The following is a 17,403-nucleotide window of genomic DNA, read 5'->3' on the forward strand; positions in this document are numbered from 1 at the left end:
CGGGGTATCAAGAAGCTGTGGTCTTTCCCCCCGGGGCCGGAATTGGTGCATCATGTCGTATGCGTATTCCATCAGCCAAAACTGTCTCCCGGTCACATCTCATCACACAGGACGTTGAGAACTGTTATGTAGCTTGGCAGGCACGTACCTGGTCACGGTTAACTTCTATGAAAGACGGTGACACAGACTTTGAGGGACAGCTTGCTTGTCCACTCTTCCAGTGTTCCTTTCCTGGGTTGTAAGTTCATTTCTAGGTTCAAGCAAACAGATTTCAGCTTCCTGGAGAGTTGCCTTTGGGCAGCGGTACCCTCTTGCTCCTTGGCCATGTCAGGGCTGGTGCCGTCTCCGTTTTCCAGACGACACGCAGGGCGGGTGGACTCCCCAAATCCACCTTGCTTCTGACGAGCGGGGGGAGACGGGGGATGAGTCACGACTTAGATCCGAAAGCTAACGAAGAGCTGGCCGCCGAGCCCCTCCGCCCGCCCCGGCCGTTGCCCCGTGCCCCGTGTCTGTGTTTCCTGGAGTCGTCCATAGGTGTGCGTATCTGTGGGTCTCTGGACCGTCTGCCTGAGGGAGTGGAGCCAGGCTGCCCTTGTTCGAATCTGACTCCCGCCAGAGCTCAGCGAGGTGACTGTGGTCAGTTCCTTATGCTGCACCTCCTCCTCTGTGAGACAGGGGTAGTAAGTACCGTTACGCATGGAGGGTGTGAGGGTTGAAGGAGTTTCTGTGGCACGATGTCGCACGGTCTGGCACGCGGTCGTGCCGTCCGCAGACAGGCTGACACGCAGTAAAGTCTGTGGCTGTTTCCTCGTCATCAGCAGCCCCGCCCCCGTCATTATCCTGCGACTTGCAATTTCTGTGTTCGGTCTCCATCCGCTCCTCTGACGTGTCCTCCTTCCTCTGTTAACTCGTGCCTACCTCTTCATCTTTTTCTCCTTCTAGAAGGGGAGTTTGGACTCAAAACCTCACGACAGAAAATTTTTGAAAAAGCTTCATTTCGCGACGGTAAGGAACTTGCGGCCCCGGGAGGCGGGTCAGGGTGCTCCGTCCTGGGAGATGTGAACCCCACAACGAGGGGTCTGCAGAAGCAAGGGAAACCTTCGCGGCACGGGGCTCTCCTCAGTAGGGAAACACCGGATACAGAGAGAGACCGCGGGTGTAAAGACCCGGGAAAAATCGCTCCTGTGAGGCCCCATCTTGTTTCTCCACAAAAAAGGCCTCCTAAACGTGGCTCATTTGTGAAAAGTTTGAAGCCCAACCTAGAAGGAAGTCCTCAAAAGCAAAGCGACGGCACAGAACACCTCGATGGGACTGTCAGCTCTGGCCGGCTACTCCCCCATAGCCCTTCCGGTCCTGGCTACAAGAGCCTTCGTCCAGGAGTGAACCTGTGTGAAGGGAATCCACATACGAAAGTCGGCAGCCGTAAACCGCCACACGCACAGCATCGAGTTCATACGTGGGAGAAACCCGATAAATGTGCCGAATGTGGCAGGGGCTTCGGCCAGAAGCCACCCCCCGAGCAGCAGAGATTCCACGGCGTGGAGAACCTCCAGGAGAGCGGGAAATGCACGACGAGCCTTGCCCCGCGGCCAGACCTCGGCGCGTATCTGCCCGCTCACGCAGGACACGTTCCGTACATATGTAAGGAGTGCGGGAAAGTCTTCGCTCAGAGGTCGGAACTGACGACACACCAGAAAAGCCACGCTAGACAGAAGCCCCACAAATGCCAGGAATGTGGAAAAGCCTTTTTCCAGGCGTTATCTCTCTTCAGACACCAGAGAACCCACACTCGAGGGAAGCTCTACGAGTGCGGCGAGTGTGGGAAAGGCTTCTCCCAGAAGTCCACCCTCGCCATCCATCAGAAAATCCACGCCGGCGAGCGGCAGTATGCGTGCGGCGAGTGTGGGAAGGCCTTCACCCAGAAGTCCGCGCTCAGCCTGCACCGGAGGATCCACTCGGGGGAGAAGGCCTACGCGTGCCTCGCGTGCGGCCAGGCCTTCGTGCAGAAGGCCCACCTGACCGTGCATCAGAGAAGCCACACCGGAGAGAAGCCCTACAAGTGCAGCGACTGCGGGAGAGCCTTCATTTGCAAGTCGCAGCTCGACATACATCGCCGCATCCACACCGGGGAGAAGCCGTACGAGTGCCGTGACTGTGCAAAAGCCTTCACGCAGAAGTCACACCTCAACATGCACCGGAAGATCCACACGGGAGAGAGACAGCACGTGTGCCGTGACTGCGGCAAGGCCTTCACCCAGAAGTCCATCCTCAACATGCACCAGCGCACCCACACCGGAGAGAAGCCCTACAAGTGCAGCGACTGCGGCAGAGCCTTCACCTCCAAGTCACAGTTCAGAGAGCACCAGCGGGTCCACACGGGCGAGAAACCCTACGTGTGCGCCGAGTGTGGGAAGGCTTTCAACGGCAGGTCCAATTTCCACAAACATCAGATGACTCACACGAGAGGGAAGACCTTTGCCTGCCACACGTGCGGGACCGCCTTTGGCCAGAAATCAGAGCTGATGGCACATCGGAGAACTCACGTCGGACAGAGGCCTCACGAATGCGGGGACTGTGGGAAATCCTTCGGTAAGAAACCACAGCTCCAAGTGCACCGGCGAATTCACACGGGAGAGACGCCCTATGCGTGTCCTCAGTGTGGGAAGGCCTTCAACAACAGATCCAATTTTAATAAACACCAAAGAACTCATACCAGAGACAGACCTTACGAGAGCAGTTACTGCATGAAAGGCATTACCCAGACATCCGTTCCCAGTATGCATCAGCAATAACATAAAGTGAAACAAAGTCTAAATTTCTCGAAGGAAAAAAAAATCTAAAAAATCTCCGTAGAGTCTGATTCAATTGTATGTTACAGAATCCACGATTCAGAAGGACCCCCGGAATGCGCTGCATTGTTGCAAAGGTACACCTTGTTTTATATGAAGGAAATCGCTTAAACAAGAACATTTAAGAATGAGGGGAAGTGTCCATATTCGTACTAACCTCGTCAAGGATTATAAAACTCTCTTGGGAAGAAACCCGGACTAACCTTGAGAAAAGTGTCTCTGTAGAAAGTAGTACAAGAGGGGCGCCTGGGTGGCTCAGTCAGTCAAGCATCCGACTTCGGCTCAGGTCACGATCTCGCGGTCCGTGAGTTCGAGCCCCGCGTCGGGCTCTGGGCTGACCGCTCAGAGCCTGGAGCCTGTTTCAGAATCTGTGTCTCCCTCTCTCTCTGCCCCTCCCCCGTTCATGCTCTGTCTCTGTCTCAAAAATAAACGTTAAAAAAAAAAAAAAAGTAGTACAAGATAAAATTTTGCCAGATTTTTTGATAAATGCATAAATGTGATTTTGTGATGTATACTGGTCTTCACGGGGCACCTCTTCTCTTACACGACTAGCCCAGCTCTCCCCTCCCCACTTCTTCCCACCCCCACCACTTCTGGCGAGCATCTCCGTAAATAACCAGCGTCAACCTTTCGGTGTGGACTTTTTCCCATTTTTATACAGCCTCCTGGTCACTTCCCCAGGGTCAGCAAACTGGCCGTTGGCCACCCGGGTTTTTTAAATAAAAATTTTACCGGACACAGCCACGTTCATCTGTTTGTGTATGGCGGGCGTGAGTAACCCGTGGCGGAGCCCACGTGGCCCGCAAAGCGGAGAATATTTACCCTCCGGCCCTTACAGGAGATTGCCAGCACCTGGTGTCCGCACACACTCATCCCTATGCTCATAATCCTACACCTGTGTCGGAGCTCTGTCCTTGGTTCTGTCCGTATCAGATCCTGTCACAGGCGTGTGTGCCTCGTTCTTCTCGAGCTGCGACACGTCCGTTCGGTGGCTGCACCATATGCTGTAGGGTGAACACGCTCTAACATATTCAACCAGCCTCACAGGTTTTACTCTTCCCCACTTTTTTTTTTTGCTACAAGAAAGAATAGCATAGTGTTGTCGGACACAGGCCCAGGAGCCAGGCACCTGTATCTGATCCTACGTCAGTTGGGCAAGTGTTTAATTCCTGGGTTTCAGAAGGACGATGCCAACGTCCTTTTGTGAGAAGTAAACAGGTCCGTGTTAAGCACTTGGAACCAACAGATGCGTGGAAGTGAAAGGCGGGGGATTAAGGCCGGTGGGGAGAAGTGAGTAAAATCAGCTCTCCTTAGTAAGAAACCAGGTGGGAGCTCTGGTCCCGGGGATTCTGTTCCAGCCTCCAGCAAACCCTCGGCTTGGCACTGGGGCTCCTAGGGCTGTGAAGTTGATGTCCATGGGGAGGCTGGTGTGGACGGGCTGTAGCTCCTTGGAGAACAGCCTGGAGCCCTAGGAGTTCATGCCGTCTGCAGCTGACTGGGGCCAAAAAGCCAGGATGGGGGAGGGGCAGCCACACGAACCCAGGACTTCAGGACCGCCCAAGACAGAACATTCTACCTCCAACCCCAGTTTACCTCTGGTGGCTCTGCTCCTGGCAGAGGTCCCGGCCCTCCGGCAAACAGTGGTGGCCAGAGAACAGACGGGGCGGTAAGAGGAGCATCTTTGCAGCCTTACAGGGGGGAGGGCAGGGAGGCCAGGTGGCCTGTGCCCCCCACACCGTGGAGGGACCTGCGGCTCCCTGTGGGCTCCTCAAGCAGCAACCCCCTCCCTGGCAGCCATGTCCTCATCCTCATGATTGCAGCCCCGGTGGGAGTTGGGGAAGCCGTTTATCCTCAGGTAGCGAATGGGGCATGGGGCAAACATGCCTCCAAGGAAGCCACAGTAGGGGAGCCTGGAGAGGCAGAGAGAGTTGGAAGCCAGGAGTTTCAGGCAACAGGGCCCTGGCCCTGGCTTTCTATCCCTAAGCTTTATTTCTGCGTTCCCCCTTCTCCACTCACCCCGGTGATAACCTCTCCCCTGACCCTTCGGGTGTCCCCTTCCCTGATCTTGCGGTCGCCCTTCCTCTGCCTCTTCAGACGGGTCCTCGACCCCTGGGATATCCCCTCCTCTAAATCCTGACAGGCCCACCTGATGACCACTTGATGGCCCTTTCTCCCCAGATCCCTAAGAACACCCTTTCCTGCCCCCTGGCCAGCCCCTCCTTTCATACATTCCTCTTCTCTGGCTTTTGTCATGACCCCCTCTGTCTACCACTGGACCCCTGTGACACCTGCATCCAAAAGGAAGGTTCTTCCCTGTCTACCAGGATTTTCCCCGCCCCATTGTCCCAGAGTCGGCCCCAGGGATCAGGGCCTGGACCTTACAGATGGGCAGGGCGGCATCCAGGGAAGCGCACGGTCTGGCCACCCGTCCCCCACAGGCGGCCCCCTCCCTCCATCCGCTCATAGCTGGACTTGTCTATACCAACAGACACAAGGGTGGGGAAGATGTCACAGATGTAGAGGCCACTGTCATCCTCTGGGAGGAGGTTCACATGGTGGAAGGAGGCAGTCTTATTCCTCTGTGCGGCCTCCCAGAAGCCCACACTGCAGCCTGCCCAGCGCTGAAGGCGGTATTGCGTACCTGGGATGGACGGAGATGCTCAGTGCTCCCTCACCAGCAGGCAGGAGCATGCCCCACCTGCCAGGCCCCTCTTCTCCCCTTTCCAAGTACCATTCTCTTGCCTGGACTCTCTTCCCACCAGAGCTGGCAAACCCAGACCCGTCCACAAGGGCACGGTTCAAAGGTTCCCTCCCATGGAAAACTTTCCTTGGATTCCCACCCCCATCCTGGGCAGGGTCACTATCTTTAGCCTCCCAGCTCTGCCTCCTTGGCCATGTTCAGGGTTCTCAAGGATGATCCCCTGCAAGAGATCATCTGAGGGAGGCAGAGATTAGGGTGAGCAGGGACCACCTACATTTAAGTTGTTTATTTTGAGAGAGAGAGAGAGAGAGAACGCACAAGTGGGACAGGGGCAGAGAGAAAATCCCAAGCAGACCCCACGCTGTCAGAATAGAACCTGACTCGGGGCTCAGTCCCACAAACCGTGACATCATGACCTGAGCCGAAATCAAGATTCAGACGCTTAACCAACTGAGCCACCAGGCGCCCCCATCATGACCACCTTAATCATTACCATCACCGTCATGTTCATCATCAGCGCTAATTAGCACTGTCAGCACTATCTTCGTCATCTCCAACACCATCGACACAGTCCCCTCCCTCCATCACTATTACCATCGCCATCCTCACCGCCGACAGCAGCAGCATCTCAATCATCACCAACGGAATCACCATGATCATTAGCACTATTGTTACTGAGCACCTACCATGGGCCAGGCCTTGGCCTCGCAGCTTTATAATGTCATTAACTCAACGAATCCCTCCTGCAGCCCAGTGGTGGTGTTATTATCATCCTTGTCTCATGAATGAGAAAACCGTGGTGCAGAGAAGTTCCCCAAGTTCATACATGATTATACTAAGTGACAATGTGATGGGTGGACAGACGGATGGATGGACGGATGGACAGACGGACGGACGGACAGATGACTGGTCCCACACTCTGACCACACAAGTAGTAATGGGCAAGGCTGGGATTCAAACAAACATCTAAGGGACTCCAAACCCAGGGCTTTAAGTGACCGCTTGGCTTCACTGCCCAACCTGGCCAGCCCTGGTCTCAGGGAGACTCAGACTCGGCAGGACTGAGCCTTTCAGAGAGTCATTTAAGCTGATCCCGCACTCGGCCAGTCTGTAGCTCAGGCTCTGACTTCCCCCAGTTCAAGTTCTCCTTGGCTCATAAATCCAGCCCCACAGGCACTCTCTGGCCCAGACGCTGTCAGCCCAGAGACTGAAGACTTCAGTGTTGACTCCACAGCCACGTTCAGACCCATCTTCTCGCCTCCGACCCTCCCCTTTCCGACTGCACCTGATTCACCATGTGTATGGCACTCTGTGGGAAGGGGTGCGGGTGGAAGGGCAGGTGCTGCTGGTGCCAGACTTGCCCGTAGTAGGGCACCGCAACTGTGTGCGGCCACGTCCAGCAACCAAGTGGCCAGTACTGGCCTCCCAGCTCCAACCAGCAGGTTGTTTCCCACCACCTCCATCGTCGCCTCCACCATCAGGTTCTCTGGGATCGTCCCCTTCAAGGGGCCATCTGAGAGTGGCAGGGATGGTCAGGGCCCTGTCCCACAGCCCCCACAACCTAGCTGGATTCAATCATGTCCCCCCAAAACCACGTCCACCAGAGCTTCGGCATGTGACCTTATTTGGAAACTGGGTCTACACAGATGTAGACATTAAAATGCGGAAGTATCGGATTGGGGTGGACCCTAAATGCAACGACTGGTGTCCTCATAAGAAGGCCATGTGAAGACCTGGAGAGAAGACGGCCATGGAGGCGAAAATTAAAGTGATGAGCATACAAGCCAAGGAAAGCCAACAGCCGTCAGAAGCTAGGGGAGGGACATAGGACGGTTTCTCTCTGAGCATCCAGAAGGAACACCCTGCTGACACCTTGACCTTGGACTTCTGGTCTCCAGAACTGTGGGAGAGTAACTTTTTTTTTAAGGTTTATTTATGATAGAGCAAGTGTAAATGGGGGAGGGGCACAGAGGATCTGAAGGGGGCTCTGCACCGACAGCAGCGAGCTCGATGCGGGGCTTGACCTCACGAATTGTGAGATCATGACCCAAGCCGAAGTCAGACGCTTAATCGACTGAGCCACCCAGGCACCCCAACTTTCTATTAAGGGTGCCTCCCCTGGGATGGTTCTCAGACCACCCACTCTCCCTACACTTAGACTGCCCTCCTCGGTTCCCTTTCACTGAGGGGGTTCGAGGGGTGACCCACCAGCCCCCCGCTGTGGCTCCTCCCCCTCTCTCTAGCAGCCGGTATTTTTGCCAGAGACGCCACACCAGTATCTCCTAGCCAAAATGCCCTTCTTACAGCTGGACCCTTCCCGAAACTCCCGACCCAGATACAAGTTGAGAACTGATGACCGTTTAAAGACCCTAAGTTCTGGGGCGCCTGGGTGGCTCAGCCAGTTGTGCATCCAACTTTGGCTCAGGTCATGATCTCATGGTTCGCGAGTTCGAACCCCACGCTGGGTTATGCTCTGACAGCGCAGAGCCTGCTTCGGATCCTCTGTCCCCCTTTCTCTCTGCCCCCCCCCGACTCTCCCTCTCTCAAAAATAATACAATTTTTTAAAAATAAATTTAAATTTTGTTTTTAATTACAAAAAAAACAAAGACACTAAGTTGTGGGGTGGGTGGTTCTGATGCAGCAACACATGATCAGCAAAAACTCTCCATCACCTCTGGGGCCACCAGCCCCGTAACTTCTGCTTCCAGGTCCTGCCCTGCTCCCCAGGGAGTCCTGCCGGCCAGAGGCAGGGCTGGGGAGCGTGGGACGCCCCAACAAGCTTACTGATGTAGGGTGGGATGAGGGGGCAGCTGGGCAGGTCCTCCTTACTGGGGTCCACAGGGGGGATCTGGCTGTGGATTCTCTCTCCTGCTTGCTCTCTCTCTCTCTCTCTCTGCACCCCACTTCAAAATAAACTTAAAAAAAAAAGGGGGGTGGAGGAAGAAACGGATCAAGAGTAAAGAAACAGAGACTAACTCTGGGCGGTAACACTTAAATGGAGCCCTGGAGGACGAGGAGGAGGTGGAAAGGTCCAGAGGTGGGCAGGGGGAGGGTCAAGGGGCATTGAATGGTTACACACAGGCCGGTGTCCTTGTCGGTCAGTCCACAAGCACGCTTCTAGATGAAGCAAAACATTATCTCATTGGATCTCAAATGTGGGGCAAGACACGAACGTCATCAGGGACAGAAAATCCTTAAAATTTTGGAGCCCTGAAACGAGAGTCCAATTTCAGCTGCAAACTCTCTGTTGTGGGACAGGCAGAAAGAGGTACCCACTGGCAGAATTTCTCTTCAGCTTTCCAGCTGGAAAGACAGCTTACAAAGGAGCGTTGTTGATAGAAAACCACTCCTGGATTCGGACACCCCTCCTTTAAGCAAAGCGAGAAGAAACAAAACCCCCAAACATGGCGGAAAAGCATCCCATTCACACATAGAAGACAACGGATCGTCAAGTGCCTCGCGGGAACCTCAGCTGGATTTGGTGCTGCCCTTTGGGACCAAACCCAGTGTCTGAAGCATCCTGGTAGACTTGCCCCAGCCATTTATGAATGTATTTGCTGGGCTCAAAACAGCAGGGCTCACCTATGCCTGTTTCCCAGCTGGGAATGCTGCGGGTGTGGACGGTGCCCTAGTCCCTGCCATGCTGGCTGGTGTCCAGCTGCTATGTAAACCGAGCAGGTGCCAACAGAGACTTGGAGGTGACTGTTTCCCCCTTTCTATGCAGGGGGTCAGCGAACTTGTAGGAACGAGGAGTTTTCCATGGTATATGTGCTCTTGGGAGCATGATTATTTATTATTATTATTTTTAATGTTTATTTATTTTGAGAGAGAGACAAAGAGCAAAAGTAGGGGAGGGGCGGAGAGAGAGGGGATACAGAATCCAAAGCAGCTCCAGGCTCTGAGCTGTCAGCAACAGAGCCCGACGCAAGGCTCGAACTTACAAACCGCGAGATCATGACCTGAGCCATAGCCAGACGCTTAACCGACTGAGCCAACCCAGGCACCCCTATTATGATTTTTTTAATGTTTGTTTATTTTTGAGAGCGAGAGATCACGAGTGGGGGAAGAGCAGAGAGAAGAGTGGGGGAGGACACAGGATCCGAAGCAGGCTTTGCGCTGACAGCGAGCTTGATGCAGGGCTCGAACTCACCAACCGTGAGATCATGACCTGAGCCACAGCCAGACGCTTAACCGACTGAGCCACCCAGGCGCCCCAGACATGATTCTTCACACAGGATTCGGCTGCATCTGGTGGTTTCTGTGGAGCCCGCAACTAAGCCAGCGTGGATACGTACCATCTGATGTCAGAACACCCAGACCCCCTCAGACCCACATTTCCACACCTCCTCCTCCTCCTGCGGGACAGGAAAGGCTGCTATGGGAAGTGTGGTTTGTCTCCTGGAGTGCCCAATAAACATAACCCCTCCCTCTCCACAGGCACTGTAGAGCCTGCGAGTTTTGTAGACTATGAGCCATCATTTTCTCATTCCTCGTTTTATCACAATCCCTATTGCAAGTACAGAGGTTATGACTTAAGACAGGGTGTTACTGTTATTTGGGCTCTTGGTGGCAAAAATTTAATTGTGAACAATGATTTCCTTTATTTTTATTTTGAGAGAAAGAGAGAGACACAGAGAGGGAGGGAGAGAAATCCCAAGAAGGCTTCATGCTCAGCAGAGTCCGACTCGGGGCGATCTCACGGTCGTGAGATCGTGACCTGAGCAAAAATCAAGAGTCAGACGCGTAAACAACTGAGCCACCCAGGCGCCCCAACTATGAGCAATTATTTTTTTAATGTTTATATATATTTTTTTCAACGTTTATTTATTTTTGGGACAGAGAGAGACAGAGCATGAACGGGGGAGGGGCAGAGAGAGAGGGAGACACAGAATCGGAAACAGGCTCCAGGCTCTGAGCCATCAGCCCAGAGCCTGACGCGGGGCTCAAACTCACAGACCGCGAGATCGTGACCTGGCTGAAGTCGGACGCTTAACCGACTGCGCCACCCAGGCGCCCCTAATGTTTATTTTTGAGAGAGAGAGACAGAGACAGAGACAGGGACAGAGTGTCAGCTGGGGAAGGGCAGAGAGACAGGGAGACACAGAATCCAAAAGAAGCCTCCAGGCTCTGTGCTGACAGCTCAGAGCACGACTCGGGCTTGAAACTCAGGAACCGTTGAGATCATGACCTGAGCCGAAGTCAGATGCTTAACCAAGTGAGCCACCTAGGTGCCCCTGAACAATTATTTTTTTTTAAAAGACTTGGCAGCATAACTGTGTGACTATAGTGTGAAAGCTAAGAGTGTGTTCCTGTTACTTCTTCAAAAAACAGAAAAGGATCCATTCCACTAGTGTTTGAAAGGTGAAACAGCTAGGATAAAATCAATTGCATATGGTTTCCCAAGTTACGTAAGATTTCAAGAAAAAAAAGTCTGACGTCTTAAACAGCAACCTTCACGCATGTTATGTGACTCAAATTAGCACACCCACATTTTCCAAGTGACAGGTTTCCAAGTTTCATTTAATAAGATGTATGTGCGTTTGGAGAAAGCAGGTTCTGTCTGGCTGCCATGTTGTGTCTGTACATCCCTTAAGAGCCTATTATGACCCAGGAGACCCAGAGTCTCCCCCAAGGAGTCTGGACTCTCTGGTTCCGCCCAGAAGTAGTCCCTTCCTCCTGGAGGGTTCCTAACATACTCCCCGCCCCAGCTCTGTTTTTGGAGTCAGGCTGAGGGGGGCTGTGGTTTGAGGATGACAATGCCTAGCGCTCTCTCTGCCCCAACCCACGTTCATCAGGTCCCTCTTTCACGAAAAGGGAGAGGGCCTCTGGCCGACCTGTCACACACACTACTGACCCTCCCAAGGCCACACTCTCCAGAAAACACATGGCCAACCAGAGGGAGGATGCTGAAACCAAGCCGTCTGGAAGCCCCTCATTGCCAAGAAACTCTAACATTAGAAATGTGGTTCTTCTGTAAGAACGAAACCTATTTTCTTCTTCACGGGTAAGTTCTCTTTCGGGCTGGATCTGATCGACTCAGACATACATGCCCCAGACCAGACTGTGTGTTCGCTCTAAAGCAACCCCTGAGCTTCCTGACGTACGTCCAAGAAGGTGGGAAACGTATCTGTATGTACAGACCCTGTTTTGTCTAAAAGAGGTCTTCAGAGTGGGGGGTAGACACAACTCCCCACATAGGACTGTACGTCTACTCTACTCCTTGAAGGTGACTCCTGGCCCATGTCGGGACATCCTGTATTCAGAACAACCAAAGCATTACAGCTTAGAGGAGCTAATTTAAAAAAAAAAAAAAAATTAACTGGAATGTTTTCAGGGACAAAGTTTTCAAGTGACACCGAATAAAACATTCAGGTAAAAAAACTAATGATCCCCATTAGACATGGTGTGCATTTTTCTCTTAGGTACTTAAAGCTTATGTGCATCGTGTCATAAAATAGTCATTCTATTAACAAACAATCCCCATCTCCTGTCACCTCATACAATGTATAATGACTTCTGGCTCTGAGTGACAAGAAAAAAATTTAATGTTGAAAAATGTCAGATGTCAATTTAAATTTTTAAAAATATTTGTTTATTCATTTATTTTATTCTATTTTTTTTAATACATTTATTTATTTTTGAGACAGAGAGAGACGGAGCATGAACGGGGAAGGGTCAGAGAGAGAGGGAGACACAGAATCGGAAACAGGCTCCAGGCTCTGAGCTGTCAGCACACAGCCCGATGCGGGGCTCGAACTCACGGACCGTGAGATCATGCCCTGAGCTGAAATCGGCCGCTTAACCGACTGAGCCACCCAGGCGCCCCTCTATTCATTTTTTTAAAAGAGAGAGAGAGAGAGTGCATGCGTGTGCAGGGAACGGGCAGAGAGAATTCCAAGCAGGCTCTGTGCTGTCAGCGCAGAGCCAGATGCGGGGCTCGATCCCACAACCCTGGATCACGACTTGAGCCGAAATCAAGAGCCGGACATTCAACTGCCTGAGCCACCCAGGCACCCCAACAATTTCCCCTAATCTAAACCACACTAAGCTTTTAGGGTTTATAAACTAATGTAATCCACAAAGGGAGTCCTGACCTTAATTGAACACTAACCCAGTGTGGATCCATTTCATCTTCAAAGCCACCCTTTGACTTCACAGATAAGGTCACTGAGGTCTAAAGTCACTCAGATGTAAGAAAAGAGCATGAATCTGAGTCTAGGCCTGTGTGTGATTCCAAAGTTCTTTCCACTGGGTTGAGGGTGTCTTGGGGGCTGAAGGTGACAGAGGTCAGGAAAGGCTTCCCCAAAGAGGTAGCATTCTGCGTAGTTCCAGAAGGGTAAGTAGGCATTCAACACCAATGCCAAGTGATGGAAAGGCACTCTAGGCAGAGGGAGAAGGAGTCACCAGAGAGCTTGGCACGCGTAAGTAGCGGAGGTGATGGCAGCCAGATCTACGGAGCACCTACTGTGGCCCAAGAGCTGTTACAAGTATTCATCAAGTGTGCCCTCTTCTCAACCTCAGGACTACTGACATTTTGGGCATGTTAGTTCTTTGCTATTGGGGCTGTCCTGTGTGTTTGAGATTTATAACACTGCTGGATGCCAGTATGCCTCAACCCCAGGTGTGACAACCAAAACTGTCCCTGCCAAATGTCCTCTGGGGGCCAAAATCATCTCAGATTGAGAACCACTGCTCTCATCATGTGAAGGCTGTACCATTATTATTTCTACCTTACAGGTGAGAATATGTAAGCTGTCCACAGTTACACAACCAGGTTGGTAATCCCACGATCAGAATCAAGCTGTTCTGTCTTTAACCACAATACCACGTGGCAAGTTTCCTGCCTGGGCTTCATGGTCACTGGGGTACAGATCACAGTAGGGGACAAGAAAGGAGAGGTAAGCCAGCAACAGCTCAGCAAGGGCCTTGAGTACCTTGCCTGTTCTGTACGAGGCCTTGTGCCTAGACGCTGGGACCCAGATGCAAATCCAACCGAAGCCCTCTTTCAAGGAGCTCCCAACCCAAAGAGACACTGAAACAGTCACAGTCACAGCCCAAGGTGACGGGGCCTCTGACAAAGTGAGCCTAGAGGTGGCTTGTTAACGCAGTGCAAGGTAGGATGGGTCCCGCAGTCTACCTGGAAAAAGTACATCCACATGGCTACTCGGATGACAAACAGGAATCAGTGTGGTGGGGAGGAGGGGTGAGGGAGGGAGGGTCTTCAGGAAGAGAGGACAAAACGTGCAAACACCTGGCAGAAAAGTTACTTCGCTGGCGATTGTGGGGGACCTGCCAGAATCTCGGGGATGGGAGAGGCTAAAAAGTCATCAAGGGCATGGTTGCAAACCCCAGGCCGAGGGCTTCGACCTTACCCTGCAGGTGATGAGAGCTAGTCATCTGCCCTCTCCAGAAACCCCCAACACCAACTTACAGTCTTTTCCACTGGAATATTAATTAACATGTTGCAGCAAACAAAACATAAAAATGTTTGCAAAACATCCGTTGAGGAACCTCTGCCCAACTGGTGCCAGCTTGCTGGTGAATGTGGGCCACTAAGGGCTACAGGGACTGGTCCCATTCTCAACACTCCCAATCACTGCCACCCCGGGAAGTGACATAAGGGACCAGCACACCCCCACCCCAAACACTTATTAAGCACCAAGGCACTGACCTTCATGCTTTATATGATGTTTTTAAATATACTTTTTAATGTTTATTTTGAGAGAGAGGAGAGAGACAGAGCACAATTGGGGCAGGGGCAGAGAGAGAGAGGGAGACACAGAATCTGAAGCAGGCTCCGGCTCTGAGCTGTCAGCACAGAGCCTGACACAGAGCTCGCACTCACGAATCGCAAGATCATGACCTGAGCCGAAATCGGTCGCTTAACCGACTGAGCCACCCAGGCACTCCCAAGCTTTACATGTTAACTCATTTACCTCTTTATCCCAACAACTGCTTTATCACCCCCACAGAGGACACTGAGGCACAGAAAGGTTCAGGTCGCATGACTAGCAAGTGGCGCAGGCTGTCTTTCACATCCTCTTGCTGCCAATGACGTCTAGTCTTGAGGGTAATCCTTGTTATTAACTTCCTCACTCAAAAGTATACAGGTGGTGTTGAGATCTACTCAAACATTTAATTAGAGAAACTTGCAAAGTAGGAGACTAAAACCAACACAGAAACACCTGAATTTGTATACTATTTTGGGGGCAGAAAAATGAATGTACACACAGAAGAATACCACTCAGGCCAGCGTTCCTCGGCTTTGGCACTATCGTTTCAAACTGGATAATTCTTTGCAGTGAGAGCCAGCCTGTGCACCCTGTGTTCAGCACCACCGTTGGCCTCTACCTACCAAACACCAGTCCCACCCTTGCCCTGGTCCGTGGTTGTGACAACCAAACACGTCTCCAGATAGTGCCAAATGTTCCCTGGGGCACAAAACCACACCCAAACTGAGGACTGGCTTAAAAACTGTCAGTTTTGAAACTCTTCATCTCCTTTCTTGAAAAGAAATATTAGGCTTGGTCCCCAAAGAGAAGCCGACCTTGATTACGAGAATTAAATGGGAGGAGAATAATGAAAGTTTACTGTTTGGCGCATACACACGTGCCATATTAACTCATTTATGTTCCAAACAGCCTGTGGGGCAGCCTCTGTTGTTAGGCGCACTTTATAGAGGAGGAATGTGAGACGGTACGTGCCGAGCACATGCTAATTGCTCAGTGAGCGCAGTTCTTTCCCCCATGTCCTGGCTAGCGGCACTTGTAACCTCTGGTGTTCCCGCAGCCCCTGACATCTGTCCCTCCACATCAAGCTTCATCACCCTCAACTCCCCACCCAGCATGACACTCCTGTGTCCCCGAGGGCAGGACCCGGCACACAGGAAGCCTCAGGAAATCACTAACGTAGGAGCCCGATAACCAGGGTTCAACCCTCGCGACAGCTTCAGATACTCAAATGTGCCCCAGCACCCGGGAGAGTGCCGGTTTTTGCTTTCGGAGGCTTGTGCCCTCGGAAACCCTCCGTGTCTTGGGGCTCACCTGTCCTCCATCTCGAGCTCTGCCTTCAACTCCACAAGGCTGGAGGTGCGCGCACTCGTCCGTGCGCTACACCTGAGCGTAGCTGCCCACTGGGTTCCGCCCCAGCCCGGTACCCGCGTGGGGAACCGCAAACCGCCCGTCGTCGGCTCCGCGGACGCACGCGCCCCAGCCCGCCCGCCGCGGCTCTGGGAACCCGCGCGCGCACCCACTCCCACGCCTGCGGGCGGAGCGCATAAAAGCCCACTTCGTTACACCCTGCGGCGGGCGCCGCAGCCCAAGCCTTGCAATGTGCGGTTGCACGCGCCGCCTCTCCCTTGCGTGCCCTTATCCTCTCTTCCCCCCACCCCGACAACTCTCCAGTCGCACCAGAAATTCTATCATACTTCCATAAGAGCAGAAAATCGGAAAGCGTTCATTCCTTCTCTAGAATAAAGTGCACAGTGCACGGCGGCACACAGAATTCAGACGGCCCACCTGTTTTTTGCGCAGGCGCAGACGGGGGGACGTGCCGGCCTGGCCGGAGGCACTCTGGGAGGCCTTGGGCGGAGAGCGTGACGTCACGGCGAGGTTGGCAGCGGTGTGCGCCCAGCTGGTGTCGCAGCTGAAGGCGATGCGGGCCAAGCCGCCGCGCCGGCACCTGGGAGTCGTGGGGCGGGTAAACCCAAAGCCTTCTGGGAATCGTAGTCCTCCACAGGTTCCGCGTTTTCTCGGAGCCTGGACTTCCCAGTGCGGGTTCTACTCACGTGAGTTTCCCCTCCTCAGCGGGCCGATCTCCGCTCTTTGTCGTGCTGCGGTGTAGGAGTTGAGGGTCCTCCATCTTACCTTCCCACGCATTCCGGTAGGCATCCCTGGAGAGATGGCACCGCTCTCCGCGATCCTCCAACGCCTGTGTCCGGTGCCCCTGCTGACCCCTTTGGAGCCTGTCTAGGTTCTGATTCCTAGCTTCCACCCTCACCTGAGGGCGGTTCGAACGCAGCCTCCTCTGCCTGGTTTCAATCTAGAGTGATCAGGGCTGGCCTGGGGGGTGTCAGGCGGCCATGAGAGCCCAGAGGAGGCGCCAGACCCAGCTCAGGTTTCAGGAAAGACTTCAGAGCAAACAAAGGACCTCCAAATTACCATGCCCAAACAAAGTTACAGATTCTCTGGACTAAACCTACACCTCTCGCAATAGTTCCCTATTCTTCCCTCTTTCCCACGTCTCCCCATGAAATGGTCCCACTATCCTTGAAAGTGCTGAAGGCAGAACCTTGAAGTCGTCAGTCCCTCTGTTTCTCTCATCTATTGCCTCGTTCAACCAAGTCTCGTGTGAGTCCAACCTACTCTATTTCCAGAAGAGATCCAGATCTGACCACTTCTCTCCACTTCCACTGCCTCTACTCGGCCCTTAGCCACATTACGGCTCATCTGGACCATTGTAGGAGCCTCCTCACTGGTCTACCGGTGTCTGCCCTCGCCACTTTCCACTCTCTGTTCCCACGCAGCAGCCTGAGGCATCCTGTCAAAATATAAATCACATCCTATCACTCCAAAGCTTTCAACCATCTAACGGTTCTCACTGATTCAGATAAAATCCAACCTTTTCACCCTGCCAGCCTCCAAGCCCCCGATCTTCTCTTGTCCTCACCCATAACTCACTTTCCAAACAACTGAATATAGGCCCTTCCCTTCAGGTCCTTTGCCTTTGCTATTAACTATCTGGAACATTCTTCCCACCCTGATCTAATTGCCTGACTCCTTCTCATCCTTCTGGCCCCAGTTCAGAGGATAATTCCCTCATATTACTCCTTATATTTGTCAAGTGTCTTGGTT

General features: G+C 52.8%; 1 protein-coding gene across 2 annotated transcripts in view; it reads left to right on the plus strand.

Moving 5' to 3' along the window:
• The window catches only part of ZNF175 (zinc finger protein 175), a 43,069-nt gene extending 37,193 nt beyond the window's left edge, over positions 1–5,876 (plus strand). Inside the window, exons 5-6 of one of the 2 annotated variants that reach the window (XM_032591310.1) lie at positions 535–636; positions 943–3,152. In XM_032591310.1, coding sequence (XP_032447201.1) covers positions 535–636; positions 943–2,792 — 1,952 coding nt within the window. In that variant the 3' untranslated portion in view covers positions 2,793–3,152. Of the gene's footprint in view, positions 1–534; positions 637–942 lie in introns of both variants that reach the window. The other variant, XM_030299293.2, reaches the window with a different exon arrangement.
• The last annotated feature ends 11,527 nt before the right edge of the window (positions 5,877–17,403 follow it).

The sequence above is a fragment of the Lynx canadensis genome, chromosome E2, assembly GCF_007474595.2.
Source record: "Lynx canadensis isolate LIC74 chromosome E2, mLynCan4.pri.v2, whole genome shotgun sequence".
NCBI lineage: Eukaryota > Metazoa > Chordata > Mammalia > Carnivora > Felidae > Lynx > Lynx canadensis.